At 31.8% G+C, this 27,363-nt stretch overlaps 1 protein-coding gene across 7 annotated transcripts; it reads left to right on the top strand.

Moving 5' to 3' along the window:
* Positions 1–1,763: 1,763 nt before the first annotated feature.
* Positions 1,764–26,252, top strand: LOC129943211 (E3 ubiquitin-protein ligase TRIM33). 7 transcript variants are annotated; one of them, XM_056052499.1, is made up of 11 exons: positions 1,764–2,452; positions 20,166–21,258; positions 21,330–21,611; positions 21,703–21,789; positions 22,675–23,042; positions 23,101–23,239; positions 23,317–23,504; positions 23,572–23,746; positions 23,992–24,349; positions 24,415–24,538; positions 24,598–26,252. In XM_056052499.1, exons 1-11 carry the CDS (start codon positions 2,297–2,299, stop codon positions 24,859–24,861), a joined length of 3,234 nt encoding a protein of 1,077 aa, XP_055908474.1. In that variant the 5' UTR covers positions 1,764–2,296; the 3' UTR covers positions 24,862–26,252. The 7 variants fall into 7 exon arrangements, with proteins under 7 accessions (XP_055908474.1, XP_055908476.1, XP_055908477.1 ...); XM_056052501.1 differs by having other exon boundaries at positions 22,708–23,042; XM_056052502.1 differs by having other exon boundaries at positions 22,711–23,042.
* Positions 26,253–27,363: the final 1,111 nt, after the last annotated feature.

Genomic DNA, 27,363 nt, shown 5'->3' on the forward strand with positions numbered 1-27,363 from the left:
TGTTATTTTTCCAACCATTTACATTAGTAACAATGAACAAATATCAATTTTGGAACAAAAAAACTAACGATGAACACAAAAGACGAAACCGATAGTATAAAACAAAGCTATTTAATTAAAGTGCCTAAAACCCAGCTGTAGATAACAACCTAAAAAGCATCTTATGGAGTTTTATAGAGGGAGTTGGAAAACTAGCTAATTACACAGGGGTGACTTTTCACCTCAGCTCGAATTTCCTTCAGATTAATTTTACAGTTAGATAGGGATCTCAATAGAAAATTAAAATTAAATCTTAAATAGTAAGGTGAGGAAACACCGTAAGTCACAAAACAAATATTTTCTTTCTCCGCCTTAACCTCACTTTTTTGTATTTTGTCTTTTGAGTCATTGTATATGTATCCATTTTCCGTTTTAAAAAGTAAACGCAAATAAAACACATTTTATGTGTTTTCATATTTCTTTTTTATTATAAAGTTTGGACGTTGATATAATGTGTGAAACACTACATCATTTAAATGATCGCCACGCGAATTGTTGCATTTTCGACAACTTTTTGACACATATTGGGTGGTATCTTAGTCATAACTTGACAAATGTTGATTTTGAAGTGCTTTCATATAGCTCCGCAAAAAAGTCTAGCGATGTCAAATCACATTGGTAGCCCGTTGATATCGCCACGACCAGAAATTACGTGGCCAGGAAATTTCTCTCGTCACACCATATACTCTCCAAGTCGTATTCTTCAATAGGAGGCATAAAAAGTCGTTCATCATATGACCAAATCGCTCCTAATTGAGGGTGACAGTCGTTCAATCGTCGTTTTCGCAGATGTAAGGTCTAGTCACACCTCTGAACCAAAGAGCGCACCAAACACTGTGGATATAATAACCTCTCAGCAGCGATATTTTTAGTAGTACGAGTGAACGATGATGCTCAGGCCTTACAATATCTGTCTAGTCTCTTCAAATTTCTTCACAATTTTGCGTAGTTGGACGATTAAGTAAACCTTAATATTCTCTTAAAGCACGATATGAGGCTGTGACCGAATCACCATTTTTGTAGTAGGTTTAAACAATTTGTATGTGTTGTGCGATAGAATGTCAGACTTTTAACTGACAAAAATAAATTGGTTTAACAACTTAGTTTGACAGAAGTCGAATTTCAACCCTTTCCTTTTTAAACCACAAAATGGATAACCCATTATGAACAATTTGAAAAAAAAAATCTAAAAAAAAAACAAGAAATCCCCAAAAAAAAAAACTTAAACAAAAAAAAACATTGATAAAATGTCAAAATCAACTATTTTTGAGTGTGTTTTATATGAACTATATTAAAATAAAATTACATGTTTTCTTGCTCAAAAATATCCACAATTATTATTTATTTACACATATCTACCAAATAAAAAAAAACGTGTGTAAAAATTCATGCTGCGACAAGGAAAGTTGAGCCAAAATAGCTGCTTTCATTAAAACTCATATACAAATGTTATTGTCTCAATTAGGAATATGAGTCTTCAAAATAAAAAGTTGTTCGTACTTTTGTAACTTCTCACTTTATTACTTTTCACCAACATCGCTTAAGTGTGTCTGGGCCTTAACGCACACTTTGAACAAAATCAAACAAATCTTCTCACATGCAAACTTGTTTTTCATTTCGCCTTTTATTTCTGACAAATCCGCCCAAAAATTTGAACTGTCATTTGTTGTGGCAACAATACTACAATTCGCCCCAGAAACCAACAAAGTTTTTTTTCGCTTCCTCGCCGTCGCCACTATTAGATTCAAAATGGCCGGACGTCTCGTCAACTTTTTTCTCTGTAAAGCGTCTGTGTTTCTAATTTATAAATAATACAGAAAAAACTTAAATTTTCGCAAAAATTATTCAACAAATTTATCCACAAAACTCTAATACATAAAATAGTAATAAAATGTGAACACAATTCGGAATGGTTACAAGTGAATTTTTCGTTCGATTATCGTAAATTTTTTTTCGTTTCGTTTTTTCTCATTTATAATTTCCTTGGCTTAATGGATTTTTCCTCGGGGGGGAAAACGACAAGATTGTGAGAAAATCAAAGAAAAAAATAAAATAAAACGATATTTTTCGCAGTGAAAGTTTTTCGTGAAGGAAACGAAATTATTTTTAATGAAATTTAATTAAAAAAAGTTATTGCATTAACCAAAAAATAAAACAAAATACATGCCTCATTTATGTATGTATATGGAATTTAAAAAGAAAAGAAAAAGTATTTAGCAAAAAGAAGAAACTAATTGTTCACGAAAATTCCTTCGCTATGAACTCTGCCATGGAATTGGATGATTTGGACAATATCACCAAAAATGATTTTTTTCCGCTAATGCCAAATATCAAGCAGGAACTTCTTGAAGCAAATGAGCCTCCAAGTACTGGCACAACAACTGGAAATCCTTGCGACAGTGCCGAGAAGCGGGTAAGTTAGTTTTATTTTATTTTTTTTCAACCTGATTCACAAAACTTGCGGCATGTTTGTTGGTTAATACTTTGTTGAGGGTTGTGGCGCATAGTTATTCGAGTGGTGCTGGACTAGATATTTGGTACTGCAATTAAGAGTAGAAACTGCGAACAAAAAGCTGGGCGGTGTATGATAAAGCAGTTAATTACTATTGTTATTTTTATGTGACATTACCCACTTAGATTTAAGTTCAAATCGACAAAAGACCTGTATTTGTATTTCTATTTATTTATCAGCAAAGAATTAATAATTGGTTGATATCAAAGCATAATTTTTGAGAGAAATTTTAGCCAAGCGAGTCTAATCCTCTAGTAAGTTTGAATAACAAAGAAACAAAAAATGGGATATAGGTAGTTTGGCAGAAAGCTAAGTTCTTGTTTTGAGGGTGTATCGAGCAATTATTGCGGAAAGCAATAAAGTGATTTAAATACCGCCAGTAAATAAGTAGAAGAGAATGTTTCTAAAAATTAAATTTACTTAAATTTAATTTCCTCCCCTCTGGTTGCGTAGTAAGATTATCTTTAAATATCTGTGTCTTAAGCCCTTATGTTTGTTGGTCGACCGTTGGAGGGCTCTTGGAATGGAATAGCTTCGCAGGTAGGTATACTTTTCTACTAAAGAAGGAATGTTATTCAGTGTGTACATGTTGGTGTCAAGTTGCTTAAGGTCACGCAACTATGCATTGGAATCAACCCATACCTAGGTACTTACCCACTGGACCAACAATTTTGTAATTTAAAATCACGCAACTTTCTAAAGATTGTGTTTCATAAATTAAAATGAAACCTAACATTGGGATTTCTTTCTCTTGTGACGTGTTTCTTCGTAAGGTACCTACACCAGCGTCAATCTAATTAAATTTATTCTAAGATACAAACCTAATTACTTTTTTGGCTTATTTAAAAAAGGGTATAGGTATTTTGTTTTTATTGAATTTTTCCAAATCGAAAATATATTTGTGTGCCTTTATTTGTTTGAACTTTTGTAAATGTCTACTAATACCTAAATGCTGACTTTATCGCAAGTCAAACATTAAAAAAATAATATCAAACTTGTTACAATAAGAAGAATACTTTGTTCTGTTAAAACCAGCATTCTGGCAATGGATAATTCAAGGTTTATTTTATAAACGTTGAAAATGAAATCAATGTACCTATATTATAGGCATTTGTGTTAGTACATTATGGAGCAATTTTTAATCAAAACTTAAAAAAATTCAAAAATAATAACAAAATCAAGAATACTAGACTTTAAAGCGTTTTTTTGTAGGCATCAAGCATTTGTTTCCATTGCCTTCTTTTTGCAATTAATTTTCTAGGAAGCAGTATGACTGATTCACACAACAGGTAAGTAGGTATATATAATAAAAATAGGTTGACCGAAGTTGTAAGTAGGTATGTAAGTAAGTTCTTACTTATCAAAATTCGGTATTGCTAATAATATCAATATTTCCACCGTCTTAAGGTTCTGGCATAAAAAAGGGAACTAGGTACACAATTTTTTGGAAATCGTAGATAAATATTTTTGTACTGAGTATCAAATTTTATTAGAGAATTGAAATAGTAAAGTGTGGTCAAACAACAAAAATGTAAATGGTTGATACAAAGGTATTAGAAAAAAATTATGTTCTTTTTGTTTATGACTTGTGGTACATACAGTACCATATAATTGGTTTTGGTCAACCACAATGCCTACAAATACACTGGCTCCGTCATTTTAGTTTACTAAGAAAAATAATTAAAAAACTTGCCGAAGAAATATACATGTATATGTATATGTACATACATATGAGCTTGATTGCATGAAAACGTGAAACGTCTATGAACCTACATGATTTTTTTCTAAACCAAAACTCTTAGCCACCACTAAATTCTCGAAACTGAGGTTAACAATAAGTATTACTATTGCAAAAGATTATTAAATAAAATCCATTTTTTCAAATTGCAAAAAATTCAACAAAATGAAGAAATTAATACACGGATAAATAGAAGTTAAATTATATTCACACAATTTTGTTAAACACTAGACAAATTTACCATTTGGAAAATAAATTGTAAATCTTTGTATAAAAAAAACCAAAAATAATCTTTCAAAAGGAATCTTAGATCCAAAACAACTAGATACACTGTTGTAGAATATATTGTGAAATTATTAATAATGTCTAATAATGACTTTTTTATTGTATAAATTGAATTTTTTAACTTCTTAGAAGGTCCACTTGTGGCGTATTCATAAACATAAAAACCATATAGGTATGTACATGGTTATAAAAATTTAGCTATAAAATCTTTTCCTATTAAATGTCATTCGGTGGTTATCGTTATTATGAAAAACAATATCTTAAAAGAAAATAAAACAAAATTGCAGCACATTAATGGAATTACGATGGAGTCAAAGTCATTAAAGTTTGAAAAGTAAATCTCTAGAAGGAAATCAAAATGGGATGAAAAACGAAATTAAAAAAAAAAAAAACAGGGTAGTTTTTAGGTATCCTGTTATTCTAACCGCCAAGCCCTTTTACAAAGGGAATATTTCTACATGAATTAGGTAATGGAATGAAATTTTTAGCTCAATAAATTCACTAGCTACCATGATGATCCCATAGTTCCTCTTTTGAAGTTGGTAGCTAGGTAATAACATGTTTTTTTTGTTTGTGTTTTTAAGGACATCCTCTTAGTCGTCTAATGTTCTTCACATAAAATTTAATTTTACAAGGACATGATAATTTTATAGTTGAGTGTGTTGGCACGAATACAAATAGGTATAATTTAAACATTTATACCAGGATTTTCATTTATTTTCAAAATCAATTTAAAAATAAAAATGGTTTGGCATTTGTAATTATATTATATATCAAAGTTTTATTATATTCTCGTCCCGAATCTGTCCTTATCAGGAGGCTTTTCGAAAAAACAGTCGATAATACTCGGACATTTTTAGAAGTCTGATAATATGTTATCAACAACAGCACCAGTTTGTTCATTGTTATAAAAAAAATGTTATCTCCATAGCGATAAAATTCTATCTAAAACAGCTCAGTGAATTTATCAACATTATTTTAGATAATCTTAAGTGATAAATTGATATTAAATTCTGATAAGATAAAAAAAGAGGTTCGATAAAATATAAATTTCTTATCAAATTTTTACATTTTATTAAGAATTACAATAAAAATATAAAATAATCAAATAAATAGGGTTGCTGCATTTCTGAGTGGCCAAATATCCTTAATGTTGCAATAAAAATGAAATGAATTTATCCTAACTTTTATTTATACAAGAATGATAACATTTTTGTTAAACGTTTACTTAAGCTCGGTCGTTTACTAGCTGGCTTCAGTTTCGCACACTAAGTTGATTGAGGTCTTTTTTTATGTCCATTCGCTCTGATTTACCCAGTTATCTAAGTCGTTGGCCTTTTATTCTTTTTACCATGTCAGGTTTGGTGTACAGCCCGTTCGTCTTTGTATCTTCTTCCCCACTCTTCATCCATGCAGACAGGATCTTATGAAGAATTTTTCTCTCGAAGCATTGAAAGCCGTTCTCATTTTTCTTTGATGACGTCCGTCAAATACTACCACTTTCAAAATTTAGAAAGCTAAATAAATTAGCTGTATAAGTAAAAACCCCTCGAAACGCTAACTTGACAGTCAAGATGTCACTGTAGCTCTTTAAAATCTGTTAAAATATGTATTTTAGCATGTTATTACTTTTATTTCGTAAATTTTCAAAGAAGAAAAACAACCTGACTTAAGAGTAAATTTTGTAGGTGTTTTCTTCTGTTAATCAGCTTACCATTTATGTTCTTTTAAAAGCTCAGCACAAATTCCAATTTAAAACTTTTTAAACGGTAATATTTTCATTGAATAACTTTTTCAATATAAAATATATTTCATGTGTTTTTTGGAAAAAAATTACCTGAAATCTTACAACGTCGCTATACCTACTATTTCAGTTTTAAAATTTCCCCTAATAGAAATCATAATAAATGTGCTTCGAAGGATTCTTTGTATTTTATTGAATCGGCAAATAGGTACCTAGTAGAGTTGGTACGCAGTCTAAATATTTTTGAAACAAAGTCATTCATTCTTTTTACGAGCAATAATGTTGACGATAAAATTTAATGACGAGCTATATAAAGTTGAAAGAAGTATTTGTTTTCAAGAGAAAGCTTTTATGTGCATATTTAAATGTATGTATTCGGAATGCAGTCTTATATCATAAAAAGGTTTAATTGCAAGATAGTTAAATTTTATTAAGATATTTCGTTTATGTTGTGATGGAAAAAAAAATGTTTGTGTTGTTTTAAAATACATTGAGATTTTCAGTTTTTAAAACTAAGTTTTATTTCAATAGAAGAAGAATTAAAAATGGAATTTTAAAGATATAACTTCATGCATGTATGTCATGTATCTTCATATTTTCAAACAACTCAACGTTTTTTTTATCCTGGCATCGAAATTTTTGTTTTTCAAACTGAGATAATCTTTAATCCGATTAACTAAAAAAAGTAAATTTTCTAGAGGTACCTACCTGTGCAATGTGCATATAAATATTAAACACATTGAATCTTTTTTGGTCTTACAATACCTAATCCTCTTAAAAGATTTATTTGAAAAAAAAAAATATATTTATACCTACCTTACTACGCTAAATTTAAAAGCTTTATGTTTAAAGGAGAGTCTTGGCTTTTGATTTACTTGGAAATTTGTCCTGGGCTGCGGTAGAAAGATTACATAGATCGGTTTTTAGATGGCAAATATCTTACAAAAATCTTTAAAAGTACCTAGTTATAATATAAAAGATGTGAAACATACTAGGGTTTGCTTCATAACAGAAAACAAATTATCAAAGAAAATTAAATTTTTTTGTATAGGAATAGGTGCCTTCTTAAAATATTATCAACTCTAAACAAGAGAATATCAAAATTGAAACAATTTTAAGAAAAATTAAACTTTTTAACAAGTTAAGTTCATGTTAATGATAAAGTTTTTGGCAAAGAAATCATATTTTTGGTGTCAAGAGTTATTTTTACTAATAACCTTATACAGATCTTCTAAACTTACTCAACCACCTATTTTTACGAAGTCAAATTGTTCAATAACGCATTTGTAATACTAACAAAGATGAATAACTTTTGAAATATGACGCTAAACGAGTTTTTCGAGAGCTGCATCTTACGTATAGCTCTTCAAATCAACTTTTCAAGCATATACCAACTCTACAGTCGAACAAATTCCCCGAATATTGAGTGATGTAGATGAAGTACCTTTCCTGTCCCTGTTGAAAAATCAATAGAAGGTGGCAATAATTTATATTGAAGCAAGGATACCCCATAAACTTTATAAATTATATGTATGTAAATAAAAAAAAGTTATAAAAGCAATCGAAACTTTTTGATTTGAACTTTAAGTTTATTTCTATAAATTAAAAAAAAAATATAAATATAATAAGTAAGCTCAACTATTCAAGTGGATACTTTGATGTAAAAGTTTTATACATTAACAATTCCATCTAAAACAAGTCAATGCTTACAAAACACATGGAACTGACATAAACATAAGACAAGAAACGTGACAAAAGCACTTAAAACAATTTCAAAATAATTGCCTTCGCTCTTGTCTCTCGATTCAACTCGACTCTATTCGACTCAACTCAACATCATCTTCTAATACGGTTTCCTCTTTCATAACCTGACAACCAAGCACAAGTACTTAGAGTAAAACAACGTTGCGAAGTTTCACTTTTGCTCTTGGCAGCCCCAAAAAAGAACAAAATATCTACCTACCTACAGCACAAAAAAAATTTAAAAAAATAACCCATAAAGATAAATGTGATCATTGTGTTTTGTGTTCCCTCCGTGTTTTGCTCCACATGGTCTTCCGAATCGGAACCCGAACCCAGTTGGTGGTGGTGTCTCTCAACTCGTCAGATGTAGGTATATTCCATTATTGTAAATAGCCGTCCGTATATATGTGTTGTTAGCCTGTATACAATTTATTGATCTCACTTTGGGCAAGATTGCGATTTTGAATACCTATAGAATTTAAATGGCATGAGCTATTATTTTCGAGAGCGTTAAGGGTGGTTCTCTCAAATGTAGGTTTAAAGGTTTCTTGATGGACTTTTCGATGGCAATAATAATAATTGCAACGATGCTTAAATCCCTCAGCAACCCCCACTAAAATTTTGTTTCTACGGTCCTTTATGTTCATTTTGTTAATCGAAATACATCTTAACAATTTCATGGATGACTTAAAGCACGAAAGATCCTCGCTTTTGTTCGTGACCTGTTTTTCTGTGGTATTTTTTTGTTTTGTTCCTTACATTAATTTTCTGTATGTACATTCATTTTGTTGTTGTTTTTTTAGTTTAAAGTTGGAAAAAACGAGTTTTTTTGTAGCTTTGCTTGTTGTACTCTTAAGTGAGGGTGAACATGAAACTTTACTGATGGAAGTTAGAGGACCTAGCTCTCATAGTTGAGTGGCTATCATACCTTTTAAAGATCAGTGGATTTTTGTTTTGTGGATTTTCAAAAATAAATATAGGAAACAAATATTAATGCGCATAGTAATTATAGGTTGGGACGAAAGTAAATAATTAGAAAGGGATCTTGAGAAAAAATAATAATAATAATAACAAATACATAAAAGCAAAATTTATTGGTGATTTAAACTTTTGCACAAGTCTGTATGTGTTTAAATTGAACCCCTTTTTCAACTAGTTTTTTCTGTCACCTTTTCAGTGTTCTATCTATGTAGGAATGTATTTTTAAAAAGAAATTGTTTGCAGAGTATTAACTGTGTTTACTCGAATTCATTTAATTTTAAGTAAACAGAGCCAATTGAAAGTTCTAATTTTAATCCCAAAACGTGCTATTAAACCCAATGTACGTACATACTTTTAGATATTTAATTCATGTTTTATACTTATAGGTACAAAGAGATATATAAAAAAAGAAGAAGAACAAAATAAAAGAAGAAAGGAATACATAAATAATGCAAAACAAACTTTCACAGTCGTTCCATTGTTGTTCAATGGATGGATGGGTATTCCTTTCTGAAACAAGAGAGAATTGTTTTATTATTATTTCTACTTGCTTGAGATATATAAATTTTCTGCAGCAGGTCCTTGGGAATAAAATAACCTTTTTCTTTTCTCTTAATAAAGCAATTCATCTTTTCTGCATTACTTGTTTTTATGCGATTATTATAATTTAAAGTTTTTTTTCATTTAAATTTGTTGGTATGTACATTGTACATATGTTGGTATATTTGTTATCTTTAAATGTGGTTTGACTTCTGTAATAAGGTTATGTTTGTATATCCGATCTTTTTGATTTAAGGTTTTACTTTGACTAGAAGACTCAAAAGATCCAGAGCTAAGTCTATCTTTTAGTGCGGTCAATCAAAGAGGCACACAAAAACACAATGGCAATTCTTTTTGCCTCTTTCTATCCTTTCAAGAAGTAAAGCCTGTCACTGCATCATAAATTCTTTTCAAACCAAAATGTAAGTTTATCCTATGTTTTTTTTTGTTTCTTTGGATATATTTGGGGTTGCTGATATTGGTGAATGGTGAATATTCTCAAAGAGATCCGTAACACACAAAAAAAATATGTTAAACGTAGATTTAAGAAGTTCAACAGGAGGCCTTGCAGCCATATTATAAATTTTCTCTAAAAGGGGTCTCATTGACGTTGGCTTGTCCGCCAATGTTTTATACCATAAATTATACCGCAAACAATTTTTCCGGGCTGTTTTCTCTTTGTAAATGCGTGCTACTTAAAACATTCAAAAACATATGTCCTTGGTTTCTAAAGATTCTTTTACCAATTGCTTATTGCTTGAATTTTTACTTAAATTTTTATCACGTAATCATTAAATTAAGTACTCTCCTTATCTCTTAATTCTCTGAACATTAAGTTCATTCAAATTATAAACTCGAGTACTGATAACCTTTAATTATTACAATCAGTTGTTATATATTGTCAATAAATCAGTAAAACAATAGTTTATTAATTTTTTTTTATTGTAGTCGAGCTTAATTAAAAGTGCTTGCCTGGAAAAAAAATATCCTAATACACTTGGTGGGATTGTGTCGAGAAATCTCCGCCTTTAAATGTGCACTTCGCTTTCCTCTTTGATAATACGGCGTAAATTGGCCATTTCAGTATCAATATAACAAACGCATTTTCAAATTGTGTTGCAACTATATTTTAATCCACTTTATGTTGTAAATGAAATAAGATAAATTTAAAAACAGTGTTTGTGAATTAGACTTGTTTTTAAATTATAAAATACGAGAATTAAATTATTACAAATAAAGAAACCAAGCTATTGAGGTAGAATGATCTAGTGTGAGAAATGTTTGTCTAAAGAGTTGTTCAACAAGCTTCTTAAATCTGAAATCCTGTTGGTGATGTAAGTGATGGATAACAAGTTTAGGTTGAACCACATGTTATATAATGCAAATATGAAGAGGAGATCCTTTAAGATAGGACATAATGTCTGCCGAGCTGTCGAACAAGCTTGAACCCAAGATCTTATATTCCTACGAGGTTGTTATAAGGTAGGTATTAATTATTATTGCTGCTTCTTTTCGTAAGCTGAAACTTGGATTTAACTCTTTAATATCTTTTTTTTTTAAGCACTTCGAAAATTTGTTCTTTTAAACAAAACATTTATTAAAATGAAGTATTGTATATTTTTTCATAGAATTTTACAAAGCCGTCAACCTTCTTGTCTGTTTAAAAAAATAAGTTTTGTCAACTCCATTCGTACACAAAATATAATTTGACCTTATTTAAATAGCGAAATAAAATGTTTATATGTACCTAAAAAAAACAATCACCAATTCGTTCATTTGCGGTTGTATGACCTCGGTAAGTTATCAATTTCCACCTTTAATGTCTAGAAAAGATTGTGCTACATTAACATAGACTTGAAATTTTATGTGGCTCCAAAATAAGTCTGTGCCGATAAATATCACAGCCAGAAAACTTCTTGCAAATATTCCATTGTTCATTACTTGTGTGACAAGTAGCGCCAAAGTGTAGTGAATTTTAATTATTTGAAGCTTGTTAAATACCAAAAGATGACAGCTACTCCAATAGACTATTCAATAATGTATTATTAGAAAACCCTTTTTACGACTTGTTATCATTGTTCATTGATAAAAACAAAATAAAATCATTAAAAGAGAAATACAAAAAACTACCAACTACATTTTTATATGTTTGTATGTCTAAATGTACATGAAACTTTAATACAAAGTTAGGTATCGACAAATTCTTATTATTTCAACAAAACCCAATAGTCAATCACAATGCAACAACTGTTTCTACCAAAAAATCTAATTATAAAAACGTGTACATAAATTCTTGGTATTGCGTATTTTATTTTAGACCGTATTCCTATGAAATATGATTTAAAGATGGGAAAGAATTTATAAAATTATGATTTGTCCGTTACATTTCTATATAATTATAAATGAGTAAAACAAATGTTAATTTATTTGGAATTTCCAGAGCTTGGTCTTTGTCATTTCTCAACTATGTACAGTGGTCGGCAGAACTATTTTAGCATAGTTATTTTAATATTTAAAAGATTTTTTGGCAAAACTGAATAGGAATTGGATCTTAGGTTAAAATAGGATAATTTTAGTGGACATTTATTTTATTATAATTCGATTAACTATAAATGAATAAAAATAAAAATCCCTTTTTGTTATGGCATAATTATTTTGACAGTTTTATTTTTTTTACAAAAAAAACACAATTTGTAGAACTTAAAACTAAAATCTTCTAACTGATTCTACGAGTTTCTGGAGCATTTCTTAAGGTATTCCTTCTCAAAGGTGTTTTCACCTCAAAAATAGTCTCATTCCTACTGCGATTCAATGATGAATTCCTCTTTCCTTTAATATAAGCCTATACATTTTCTAAGACATTTAAGTAAGGGCTTTGGGGTGGCCAGTTGTGGGTTTTCAAATCCATTGTCATTCAAAAACTTGGTGACCATTTTGCTTTTGTGACAAGGGGCATTATCTTGTTGAAAAATGAAAGAGTTTCCAATGAGTCTATCGCCAGATGGAAATGCGTTCTCATTTAACACATCTAAATATTTGCTTTGGATCATGGAGCCAGCGATTGAGACCCATGGACGCTTGCAGAAATGCATCCCCAAAACATTACTGATTACTGATCCACCACCATGGGACATGGTCTGGAAGACTGGAGCAAACTTTTTATGCATTTCTTTCCGCATTCGAACAGATTTCTTTTTAGGGCTCCCATGAAACTCAAAGGAACTTTCATCAGTCCATACAACTTTGTTCCAGAACCTAAGAGGCTTCTTAGGAGTTATAAATGGTATCTTTTTTACGGTATACGTTCCAAAATTATATTCTTTGAGACGTCTGCGAATTGTTCTTTCACTAAAGGAACTTTTTTGAAGCTCCAAGCTTTAAGGGGTTAATGCAGGATTTTTGGTGAATTCTCTCAAAATGTGCCTCTCTTCTTTTAGAGTAGTTTTTCGTTTTCTACCCTTCCCTATTAGATTTTGTACAGAATTTGTTCTCTTATGTTTGTTTATTTGGTAGTGTACGGTTTGTCCTAATAAATTCAGTTCTCTGCATATTTGTTTAATAGACACGCCGGAATTAAATCTTGCGACAATAGATGCTCTAACCTCAATACTTAGTTCTGCCGTTTTAACCATTTTTGCTCAAATCGGAGCCTTAATGAATTCAACTTTTTGATATATGCTTTAAATTTGTAAAAAAAATTATTTGAACTTACCAAGCATACAGAAGAACATGCGTCAAAATACTTTTGTCACTCTGAAAATAGCATTTTAAATACAAAAAGAGCAGCCTTGCAGCAGAAGACCATCCAAATGACCGAGTTTGACTATCACGTGATCTATTATAACATACTTATTAACTTGTTATCGATTTGCACTCTTCAAACTTTAACCGTTATAAATTATTATCACAAGAGCGAGAGATGTACATCTGTCAAAATAGTTATGCCGACCACTGTACCTAGTCCAGCCATAAGTTCTGTTACATTTTAAGAGCGCAATAAAAAAAAATCTAGTACATTTTATATCATTAAATTTATTTTTTTAATTAGTTCATAATATTAGTTTTAAGAAAAAAAAGTTTTACTCAAAATGGCCGCCTTTAGCTTTAACGCAGGCTTTCAAACGTTGTGGCCATTGGTCTATAGCGGCACGCACTGTGTCAATGGGTATCGATGACGCTGCTGTTAACAAAGCAGCTTTTAGGCTATCCAAATTTCGATGGGGAGTCTTACAGGCCATGTTCTCCAGTTCGGACCACAAACTGTAATCCAATGGATTCAAATCTGGACTCCCCGACGGCCAATCTGCAGCTGCAATAAAATCCGGGATATTTGTTCTAAGCCACTCTTGTGTCGTTTTTGCCTTGTGTGCTGGAGCAGAGTCTTGTTGGAAGACCCATCTTTCCCCGTTGAAGAGATTATTTGTTAATCTCTTAACAACACCCTCGAGAACACTCTCCTGATACACTTTTGCACCGGTTTTCACGCCTTTTTCGCAAAAGTGCAGTGATGTGACACCTTTATGGGAAACCCCCCACCAAACCATTACGGGGTGGTGTCCACGCTGAACTCTTGGAACAACTTCTTTGGATGAAGTCGCATAAATCTTATCATTTTGTTTATTATAAACTTCTTCTATTGTGAAGATTTTTTCATCCATAAACAAGATATTTTTATAGCCATTCACCGCGTGCCACTGCAAAAGCTTTTTCCTTCTTTAAAGTCTAATTTTTTTAAGACTTGGAGTTAAAAGATGTCCTGTTGCTCGACGATAGGCTTTCATGTGAAGATCATCTCGGATCAGCCTTGACATGGATCTGGCGGATATATCCAATTATCTGGACATGATCTTCTGCTTCCGGAGAGGATTCTTGGTGTCCAATTGACTTCGCCTTTAAAACGGCTTTTGAATTTTCGTGCATTTGTTTGTGACATCGCCTTGTTGACACCGTGTCTTCCAATCCAAAAAAATAGTTATCATCTCACCATAGCGATCACAATTCACAGTATTTGCCTGACCGGTCTCATTTTGTAAAAAATAAGACCCGATGATGCCACCAGTCCATTAATCGCACCAAAGAATCACTCGTTGTGGATGCATTGGTTTGTCGACAGTCACTATCAGATTATGTGGCAATTCTGCTTATTGACGAATCCACTGAGATGAAAATGTGCTTCTCACTGAAGATGACTATCATCAAATGTTGCCATTTCCTGCCACCATTGACGACGCTTGAAATGGGCAAGAGGCTTTAGTTCTTGAGTCAATTACATGTTGTTAGAGTGCAAATGCAAGTCTTTATGCATAATGTTTATCACCGACAAGTGTGAGAGGTGATATTGTGGGTTACCACGACGAGTTGAGGTGGACTTCTTTTCAGCCACACTATCGCGAGCAGCAGCAATATTGTCCGCAGTACGAGCTGTACGATCATGCACTGGTGTTTTCACATCACCTGCAGTCTGTTATATTCTCTAATACGAGAGACGGTTTGCTTAGTTCGAGATCGTTTATTCAACTGACTTAATTCTAGCTTAAGTTTAAATACAAAGTAGTTCTCTTATACTCAACTACTACTATACTTTACTCTAATATTATAAGGAGTGTTCCATAACACTACCTCCCAATTTAGATACAAATGTACTTCATACAAATTTTTAATATACATAAATTTAGATACATATTTATTTCATATACATTTCTATATTGTTAAATTTAGATACAAATTTATTTTATAAAACTTTTATGTTGTTAAATCAAGTTGCGAATTTATTTCATGTACATTTTTGCATTGTTAACTATTTTAATTTTTTATTTTACATATTTCATATTTTTTTGTATTTATTCTTTATATGATACAAACTTTTTCGGTCTTAAAATTGTCTTTTCTCGTCTACTTTCCTCAGTGTCCATATTAACGTTTTGTTCATTACTTTTTTTCATATTATCTTTATGTTTTAATTTTGATACATCATTTCTTTTATTATAAATACCAATATAAGGTTTTTTTTTATATGCTTTCTTATTTGAACTCTTAATTAAACCATTAATATTTGAAACCCCAGTTGCAGAATTTGGCGTACTACGATACTTAAACAAAATATTCAGGAGTTTTTGCTGCATAGTTAAATTACTTTTAATACATTTTTTAAGGCTCTCTTTCACTATACCTACACCCTTTTGGTGACGCTTTGTATTCAATACCATTTATTCTGCAAAACTTTTGAAATTCATAGCATGCAAATTGAGGACCGTTATCCGAAACTAACATCTTTGGAAATCCAAAAATCGACATAAAACTTTTAAGCTTTTCAACTACATGTTGTGAAGTAGTTTTTTGCAAAATATAAACCTCAATGCATTTGCTAAAATCATCCACTATTAAAAAGTTTTTATTTTCAAACATAAACAGGTCAATATATATTCTTTCAAACGGACACTCAATTCAAGAGAATACCTTACTCGATAAAATTGACAAAAATTTGAATCTATCTTTGTATTTTCTGGCCAACCATTTCTAACAAACTGTATTACTTTAGTTAAAAAACCGTCTGCTTTTGTTTCACAACGAATGACGTCATAATTTAAAGGTGAAGAATCAGAATAATTAAAATATTTCAATGAAAATGTCAGTTCTTCTACCCCAGTAGGTTCATTTAATGGAAGTCTAGACAGTGCGGTAACATTTCTTTGCCTAGACGCTGGTCTATAAACAATTTTGCATTGATAATTTGACAGGAACAAGACCCATCTATGTAATCCTACTGATGCTACTACTGACAATGCATTCTTGTCACCTAATAAAACCTCTAAAGGTGATGAATAGCTTCGAGGGTACCTATGTATATGTACATATACATATAAACCAAAATAAATGGATATTATACAAGTAATGAAACAATGATTAGAAGTTTTTTTGTTTTTAATTAAGAATAATTAAGTATGTTTCATCAAGAGGTACATATGTATATATTTTTGTTTTATAGGGAAATGTTTGTGCACAAAGTCAGCTTCATAAAAGTTTCTCAAGTTAGTAAAAGTAAATTAATTGCATGCTCTTTGAGCAATATCACCAAGTCTTATACAATTTTGCATTGATAATTTGACAGGAACAAGACCCATCTATGTAATCCTACTGATGCTACTACTGACAATGCATTCTTGTCACCTAATAAAACCTCTAAAGGCTTATGATCAGTATAGATTACAAAACTGTAGCCATATAAAAATGTATGAAATCGCTTTATAGCAAACACCACCGCCAACGCTTTCCGATGGAGTTGCGAATAATTTGCTTCTGCTTTACTTAAGGTTGAGCTTGCCATAAAACATGGACGCTCAATACCATCCGTATCAATATTACTTAAGATTGCTCGGACTCCATCGGGACCTGCGTCAAACTCTTTCGATTTGTTAACTGCTGTTTTCCAATCAAGAGAAGTAATTCCACGCAAGATTGCTTGCAGGCGCTCATCTCGTATGCCAACAACAAGTCTGTCACTAAGAGCTTCTTCCAAAAAACTATTGAAACCTCAATTAACTGAGAGCATTTTTATTTCGAGAATAAATTCTAAAATAGACTGTCCAATTTTTTGCTTTGCACAATTAAACTTGTACCGTTCCGCGATTATATATTTTTTTGTCTTGAACCCGTCTTTTATTAATGTAATGAGCTCATCGAAATTTGGGTTTATTGGGGTATCGGGAGCCACTAAGTCTTAAATTTTTGTATAACTTTCAGGGCCAATCAATGTTAAAAATAAGGGAGTTTTTTTACTTCCGGCGTGTCATTTATAAAAAACAATTGCTTCATTCGTTCGATATAATCGTCGAAATTTTTACGGAACATAAATTGTTCTATTGAGCCAATAAACGATGTTTGATTATTATTATTTATAATCGTGCTTGAACCTGCCGCCGTGCTCAATTTTTTTCATCGTTAGCCATTGTTTTTTTTAAATTTATCTTTTACTTTTTATTTAAACGGAATTAACCTCGTCGCCAAATGTTAGATTCTTAAATACGAGAGACGGTTTGCTTGGTTCGAGATCGTTTATTCAACTGACTTAATTCTAGCTTAAGATTAAATACAAAGTAGGTCTCTTATACTCTACTATTACTATACTACTCAATATTATAAGGATTGTTCCATAACACAGGCCCGGTTTGCTCAAATGTTTGCACGATTTTTCCGATGAATTGCGCGATATGCAAATGATTTGATCTCCATTTTCATAATAAGCCTGAATAACTTTAACACGTTTCTCGATTGTGTATCTATCTATTGTTCGAATTGAGAAATGGAACATTTTCAAAATTTTGACAATAAGATGCCTCTTAATTCAGTTGCAGAATAAAATTTATTTCTGAAAAGTTGGCATTGATATTTTGACAATATAGAATTATGGGATATGTTCATAAGTATAGCTCAAATGAAAAAATAAGAAATAGCAGTGTAGAGAACGTGTACTAGTCATATCTGTCACCAAAACACGTCTTGTTAATATAAAAATAAAAAACGGTATTGAGTAAAATCTAAATGACTTCTCAAAATATCTTGTGTAATATTGTTGTATATACAATAAACGATTTTAAAATGAACAAGGCTGTGGAACCTTCTGACTTAAATTTATTGACTGACAACTTAACCAATTATTATTTATGAAGAATTACATTAAAATTGTTGAGATGTATTTAAAATGGAAAAAAATTCGATTTCTAATTAAATTTTCAATCAATTCGTTTTATCTTTCTGGTCTATCTATCCAATTTCATAGCAATATGAAACCCTGTATATATGTACATATATAATTTTATATAACACTGTAATTACATATTCGGCAGCAAATTCATCGTTGAAATTGATTTGCCAAGCTCTTAGTTATCTGCCTTTGTGTTCCATTTAAAGTCCTCTGGCTGCTCTATTTTTCGTCTAATTGATTGCCAAATTGAAAAATTCAAGGATTTTTTTTTTGTTGTGCATGCCATTACGTTTTAATATTTAAAAAAAAGCACCAACGAACGTTAAAATGAAATTAAAATAATTTGGTAAATTGGATTTTCCTTGTTTCAAAAGTGTAATGGAAAATATGTATGTATGCAAATACATAAACTTTTGTATACATATAAATGAAGCATTTTTGTGTGCTTCTGTATAAATTAAAAAACAAATAAATTTATTCATAATTTATTAAAAAGTAATTTCCGAATTCATTATCACATCCAATGAACAGCCATAAAATTAATGAACATTAAAAATACAATCAATATGAATTTGCTGCTTTAAGTTAAATTTGAAAGAGTAAAAATGGGGGCAAACTTGAAATGTACTAATAAGAGGGAGTAGAAAATTTCGCAACGGGCTTCGTCTAAGGCTACGGCAAGGCAGCTGCCAGAAAATGCAATCGATTGCAAAATGAAGAAACTTTATGATTTCGCAAAAAGTTTTTTCTACCCACTTTTTCTGCTTTCCTCCCGCTTGTCTTCCTCCATCTCGCTACAACATAAAGTTATGAGTCTGCAAAAATTTAAACTTATTTTTGTTGAAAGTCCCAAGCAAGCAAAAAATATATATACTATAAGATGTGGATAGCTTAACGTAATGCAAACATAGCTCTTTGGTGCGTTTGAGTCAGGAGTTTGAATTTAAAGTCTAGCAAAAAACAACATATCTTTGTACATGCATTTGTATATGTATACCAATATAAATGCTTCTTTTTCAAAAGGATATTGCATATAAAATTGTAGGATACTTTATCTTGAAAACTTTTTACTTTGTTTTTTGATTGAGTGCGATAGTAATTTTCTGCAGAAGCATCAATCATTTTATTTTGTTTGTTTCGTTTTTGTCTCATTAATCAAGATATTTGTTGATGAATAGCTTCGAGGGTACCTATGTATATGTACATATACATATAAACCAAAATAAATGGATATTATACAAGTAATGAAACAATGATTAGAAGTTTTTTTGTTTTTAATTAAGAATAATTAAGTATGTTTCATCAAGAGGTACATATGTATATATTTTTGTTTTATAGGGAAATGTTTGTGCACAAAGTCAGCTTCATAAAAGTTTCTCAAGTTAGTAAAAGTAAATTAATTGCATGCTCTTTGAGCAATATCACCAAGTCTTATACATTTTATCGTTAAGCACTTAATGAATGTTATTATTATTTTTATTATTTACATTTAAAAACACTTTATTTTTGTAAGTAGTTTCTAGTAAAAACCCAAATTGACCAAAATAAATAAAGCTAGGATAAAATATTGCTTACAGAAGACTTGACGTTACATATCTTTTTTAAGACAAGGTGCAAGTCAAGCGTAAATTGCGCTGACATTTCTTGAATAATGTGTAGTTTCAAATATGCTCCGCACGGTGTAGGTGTGAGTGTGGGGAGGTTATGATTAATGACTACTTGTTAAATGTATACGTGGGTATTAAAAATGTACCATTATATTTTGAAAGACGAAAAGTCCATTATTATTGACAAAAAAGCTTCGCTCGAGTCTGTGTTTTTAAGTCGATAAATAAATATAATTCTATAGATTATACTAAAGCAAATTTAATTTTTAATTTAGATTGAAAACACATCAACGATTGGTGAATCGAGTTCCACAAAATGCGTTTGGTGTTCCCAGTTTCTAGTGGCGGTCGATCGACCCAAGCTTTTAGAATGTCTCCATGTCGCATGTTGCCAATGTGTAACAACCAAATTTTCCGAGCTCGATCGCACAATGCCACCACTCATACACTGTCCCGTTTGCAACATGGCCTCTCAAACCGAATTCATAATAGACAACCATTTCCTAATAGAGCAATGCAATTCAGGCGATCCGAATGCCAGCACAGCTGGAAGCAGCGATCCAGACAACAAACAAAGCGCTGCTGCATCAATGATTAAGTGCAGCAGTTGCAGTGATGATGCGAATGCAACTTCATGGTGTGTAGATTGTTCGGAATATATATGTGATAGCTGCGTGCAAGCACATCAACGGCTGAAAATCACCAAGGATCACACAATCAAGCCGAAAGAAGAGGCCAACTGTGAGACATCGACAGCTTCACAAAGCGATCGCAGTCTGAGATGTCAATTGCATCCGCAGGAGAAGCTTTCACTATTTTGTGAGACATGCGACAAGCTGACATGTCGTGACTGTCAGTTGAGTGAACATCGTGATCACAAATATAAGTTTGCACATGAAATTGCCACAGAGACAAGAAATTCATTGGGATCACTTCTTAATGAGATCAACTATAAGCGTTTCTTGCTCACTAGTGCGAGCAAAGTTATTGACGACAGACAGAATCTGATAACTGACAAGAAGAAGGACCTCATCAAGGACATTACAGCGATGGTTGTGAAGATCACAAATACTGTCAATATGCGTGGCAAGCAGCTGGTTATGCGACTGAACGAAGTTTGCGATAGCAAACTGAAAGTTTTAAATGAGAAAAAGGAGGCGCTGCAACTGTTGTCGGAAAACACAGATCACTGTATTGACTTTGTGCAAGGCGCTTTAGATAGGGGCAGCGATTGTGCGATATTAAGCAGTAAAAAATCTCTTGCCAGGCATTTGCAAAAGCTTAAATGTCAACGTGCTGATATCCCAAATCCAGAGATTCCAGTCAGAATTCAAGTTCAACTTAATCAGGTGAACGAGCTTCAGAAAGGTTAGTCTGCAACTATCTATGTATGTTAGATAAATTTTGTTCATAGTATCTATTTTTTTGTATTCGTTTAGTCATTTCTCAACTTGGTGTAATTGTTGTCGATGGAAAACCATATCCTCCACCACCGGCGACTAATGGACCTCCTCGCCAGCAGCCGAGTCCGAACATGGCTCCACCACTGCGCCCAGGGCTTCCACCTGGTATGACAACGGGGTTATCCCCCGGCGGCCCTGTTCCAGGTCAATACGTTCAAAACGGACCACCTATGTACAACAGTACGTCACCGCAACAGCAATTCAACAATATGCCAATGAATAGACCGTTCCCAGCAGATGGGCCAGGTAACGACAGAAGTAAATTTTTTATCTTCCTCCTATTGCAGTTCTAAAATGATGTTCTTCTCTTTGTTCTTTTATTTTTTGTTTTTGTGTTGTTCTGTTGCAGGGGTCAGATTTGCGGGGATGCCACCAGTGGGTATGCAAAGGCAAGGCCAACCACATGTCAGCTCATCAACACACCCACAAAATATGGGTAAGTTTTGTGCAATTTAGAGCTTGTTGTAGCTGGTCGCACGTGCTTAAAGTTTTCGCTTATTCCCTTTGCAATTCATGAAACATGAAATAAAATAGAGTGACTAATTGGACAATACGAGTTTCTTTAGTGAGGTTTGGCTTTGACTCTGCATATCTTTTTGGTGGTATTAACTTCAATTTAATTCAAACAAATTATTTAAAAATGAATCCTTAATGTTTTATGTACTCTTTTTGAAATTACCTCAAGTTTCCATTAGAGGAAAAGAAATTAAGTTTCATAGCTAAAAAGACCTTAATTTCCATCAATCATTCATTTCTATTAGTCATTCTAATTATCTCTTAGGGTTGCATGAATTATTTTTCTAAAAATAGTTCAATGTAAATGAGTTATACGAATCCAAGTCATAATAAAATTCTGTCAGACAAAGCAGGAATTAAAACGTTATGCATAAAAACTCTCATAAACACTCAAAGCCTATCAACTTGTATACATATTTTTTCTGAAATGCAGATGATTACAATTATATGCAATGTTACCCTCAATCTTGTAGAATTTGAAAATTTTACGAAGGAAAGAGCCCTTTAAAAAACTTTAAGGTTACACATGAGATAGAATCTAGATGTCCTGCGCACTGACAGTTAGTCCACAGGGACTAAGCAATTAAGTGCAATGACCTAATGGTTTTGTTAAACATTTGAAAAATATTAATGTTGATACAAATAAAGCATTATAAGCTAAAACTCCAATAGCCATTTGATCAAATATACCAAGGATCCAAAAGTAGATACATTCCCTAAAATGGAGATCCTTAGACTCTTTTATTGAAAGCGTAGCTCTAAATACTTATGAGACCAATGCAATTTCTCTCATTATTTATTTAAGATATAAGCTTACGTGGTCTTCTCAATAATCAAGCAGCTGGACAAAGTCCCAACCAGCCTCACATGTCATTTAATGGCCCACCCAATTATCCTGGCGGAGGTCCACAGGGAGCACCATCACCACTGCAAAACATCGGGCCCCAAATGAGGCCGCATTTTATGGCAGGTCCACCGGGACAACAACATCAAAATTTCCCCCCAAACCAACCTGGTGGACCGAACACTCCAAATTTTATGAATAATGGGCCACGATTCCAGAATTTTCAACGCATGAGCAATCACCAACCAGCGATGGGTGGCGGTGGGGGTCAAATACCATCACCGGGTCCGATGCCAAGACCAAATATGATGCAAAGTCCAATGCAGAATGTAAATATTAAATAATTTGAGTGGTGAGTTTTTTTTTTCAACCGTGTTTTATTTTTAGAATTTGGGGTTTCCTGGAAGCCAGGCTGGCTTTAACGCCGGCCCTCAACAACAAAGCCCTTTGGGCGGAGGAGGCGGAGCAATGGGTATGCCTGGGATGGCCAAATGGCATATACCACAATCCGCCCAACAAAACAATGGTAAATAATGATACAAAATTTGTATACAAAATAGTTTTTTTGAATTTGTTTTCTCCTTTTTATTTCTTTTTGAATAGCCTGTCAAGCACATGGGCCGATGATGCAATTTGCCAATGGGAGGCAAGGTGAAAATTTTAAAATTTCACTTAAATCACCTAACACGCTAAAGAATACAACGCCAAATGGCCAAATACATGGCCCAGGGAGTGTTTTGCCAAATGTAACGTCAACAAACCCCAAAACACCAAGTCCCAGTACAAATGAAGTAATATCAATATTAATTATTCACATTCTTCGATGATCAATAAAAATGTCTACTTTGTTTTTTTAAGAACTCAAAAGACTTTACTGAACCTATTGACAAAGTTCGAGATGATTCCATTAACGATCTTATGGCCACCATAGCCAAACTCGATTCCAATGGAGTGCAAGTTTTGCCCGAAGGCCGAACGAAAACAACTTCACCACAAGTTCACAGCTCGACGGATCTCTCCAACACTCAAGAAGGTACATTTTAGTATTTGCTTTCGGATTAGAATAACATTTATGTAGACTTATCAAGTTTTTCATTTTAAAGACTTTTGTAGTAAACTCCAAAACTAATTGATCCTCATCACAACTAACTTAATTGATTTTATTCAATCGAATAACAAAAACTCTTTTCTGCTTGTATTTTTCCTATATTTGGCAATTTCTTCAAAACTTCTTCTCTGTCAAATTAAACAAAAACAAAAACAAAAACTAACGCTTAGTTAAAAATGATCAAAAAGATGACCCAAACGAGGATTGGTGTGCTGTTTGTTTGGACGGCGGTGAATTAATGTGCTGCGATAAGTGTCCAAAGGTATTCCATCAGAATTGTCACATTCCAGCAATAAGTTCGCTGCCAGACGAAAGCGAAAGCTGGCAATGCCTTCTATGTGTAAATATGGGGGAACTTGCCAACACCGTACAATTGCAACAGAAACCAATCGGAGCTGATCTTACTCCTAGTGAATTGTTAATGATCCAGAGGATTTGTCTGGAATTGTATTGTCAATATGAACAGAGCTTGCATTTCCGTGAACCCGAATCACCAACAAACACAGCCTACTATGAGATAATTTGCAGGTTCGGACATAGCATGAATTCCTTCAAAAAAGATAAGATAATATACAAATTATAATTCCTTACAGCCCAATGTCCTTAGATGTAATTCGAACAAGATTGGATCCATCAAGTCCCAACCACTATAAAGAAATCGCGGGTTTTATTGCCGATGTTCGATTGATATTTAAAAACACGTACCTCTTCTATCAGGTGTGTTAAAAAAAACGAGTTTTTTACAAAGAATATTCTACATTAAAAAGTCTTTGCAGGAGGATTCAAAAACGTACCAACATGCCCGCTATTTAGAAATGTTTTTCGAGGAGCAATTAGTAAAATGGTTGCCAAAATTCGCACACAGTAACAACCATGCAACTGCAAATGGTAATCAACCAAATGCAGCAGCATTAGCAGCAGCAGCACTAGCAGTTTCTGCAGCGGCTGCAAGTTTGGAAAATGGTACTGGTGCAGGCACCTTAAGCGGCAACGAAGAAGATTGCAATCCACCAAAACGGAGCCGGAAATTAACCGAATAAAGCAGCAGGATTACATTTGAAAAGCAGCTGATTTAAATTAAAAACAAAAAACAAAAATTAAAACATAAGAAAACAATGATTTTATACTTTTCAAAATTGTATACACATATGCACGTAGGTATTATTATTAATCAATGTTGTTGATATTTTTGTTTGTAGGGTTCTAATCGTATAAACATAGTTTTAAGTAAGATTCTACTTAATTGAGAGCATTGCGAGATTTCATCTATTGTAAAATTCAAATTGTATACCAATTTTATTTCAATTAATTATTTCACTTCTCATTTATAATTCAATTCGATTCGTTCCCAGAGCGGTACCCTTTATCCTATTTTAGTTGTATTCATCGTTATTTTCTTTATATTATTATAATCCATGGAAAGACATTGTATTTTAGTTTTCATTATACAAATTAAATAAAAATCAAACAATGAATGAAATTATAAGTAAACTTTAGATTTAAGTAACAAAAGCATTAAAGAACAAAAAAAATAAAAAAAATAAACTTTCTCATACATTAATTATTTTATGTTGTAGAATATTTAATTAAAAAAAATGTAAATAAGGAACAATATCAGACATTATTTTAAATCAAATAATTAAACTTATAAACTTAAATCCATTAAACGGTGAATTCCAAGCACAATGTTAGTTATGTATTATGTTTTATTTCTTTATCTATTTTGTTATGTCCAAGCAATATGATCATGCATTCTCTTGTTCGTTGGAAGTTCTATTTTTTGCTTTGTTCAAAATAGCTCCTGGCAAATGAATACTGTTTTAAAAAAGAAACTCATATATTTAAAACCTATCTCATACGAGAAGACATCAAATGAATAAAATACTAGAATTAATTTAAAAAGTTATTTCCTACCAAAAAATGCAGATTTCCCATACAAACTCTTAGCAATTAAATCATTTTCCAACGTTCATAGATCAATGTTGCTTAACAAAGCTTCTTCCAAACATATATAAAATGTATATATACTTTCCTAAAAAAGAAACAACAAATGTAAGTTATTTCTTTTAAAGCTAAGATAAATGTCACCATTTATTTCGTTAAATAAAAACAAATTATTATAACAAATACAAGAACAAATAAATAAAACAATTAAGAACTTAATAATCATGACACTATTCAGGATTAAGTTATGTATTCGAAACAACAAAAACAATAAGAAAATACTATTTTAGTTTTTCATTTAAACTACTATTATCATTAGCATATAGTGTATTTATACAATTATATAAAACAAAACAAAAAATAAAAACATTTATTGAATAATATAATAAAATTAGGAAGAAAAATGAAAAGCAAGATAAGATTAAATACGAATCCGTACTTGTAGAAAATATGAGAATAAAAATTTTAATCGTACTCCAAAATATAATTTAGTTTATTTAATATGGGAAAAGCTGGAGACCAAACATGTTCCGTCATGTTCAGCGAACTTAGGCCGATGAGATTTGGACCTAAAAAAGTGAAAAAAAAACAAAATTATGTTTCCTTAGTATTTTATGGAAACATTTCTGAGGTGTTACTTAAAAATGGAGTTGTTTGGCTAATTTATATTTGAAAGCTGTTGATGATTTCTATATTCTCAGGTATATAAACAAAATGTCTCGGTTTTCCCGAAAATATAACTTCTTCATAAGTGAGAATAGATCGTGAATTTTTGTTTTTTCTCTTGCTCTTTCAATCTGACTGAGAAATCTTTGAAATATAAATTATTAAATTTTTTCATGACAGACTGTGTTGGTGTTCTTGCTTGTTGATGAAACTAGTGTTGGTTTCGCTTTCAAATTGATTTACTTCAGGGGGAGAAAACTAACTTGGTGTACTTTTCAATAAAATCAATTCAAAAGTCAAACTGACGGATACAAATTTTATAAGTATTGATGCAATAAAATGTTCACGCCAATTGCAAATAACACTTTCAAATTGAATATTGAATAATTACAATTATTCAATGGTTTTACCAATAATTTTCCTTAATTGTGATTGTCTAATTGGGTAAGATAAGATTTACGACAAAAATTGATTTTTTGTGGTACATGGAACACAGCTTTGTATACATAGCTGATAAAAAATTTTACGAATTATTTCAATTTATAATGAGCCAAAGTATTTAAACAATATAAAATGTTTAAAATATTAAGGCGAGGAAATACCTTTTGTTTTTCTTTTTATATTATATTTTTTAGCCACTGTACACCGTTTTGTTTGAGTGTACTAACAGCGAGGTATGTAAGGGGTCGTGCTTTCCCCCTGATTTGCACTATACAGAGTTTGGTGTTGGCATATGTGCAAAGTACTTTATTTTAAATACAATCTAAAAGAAACAAAAAATCAAATATGGCAGCACTGAAACAAAAAACAGGGTAGAAATGTCAAAAGTAACCAATTTGTGTGTTTTACGTGAAAAAGTATAGTTTGAAAATTAATTTAAAATAGAAATTAATGTTTTTCTGGCTCTAAAATTGCGATAGTTATTATTTATT

Source organism: Eupeodes corollae, chromosome 1 (genome assembly GCF_945859685.1).
Source record: "Eupeodes corollae chromosome 1, idEupCoro1.1, whole genome shotgun sequence".
NCBI classification, from domain to species: Eukaryota; Metazoa; Arthropoda; class Insecta; order Diptera; family Syrphidae; genus Eupeodes; species Eupeodes corollae.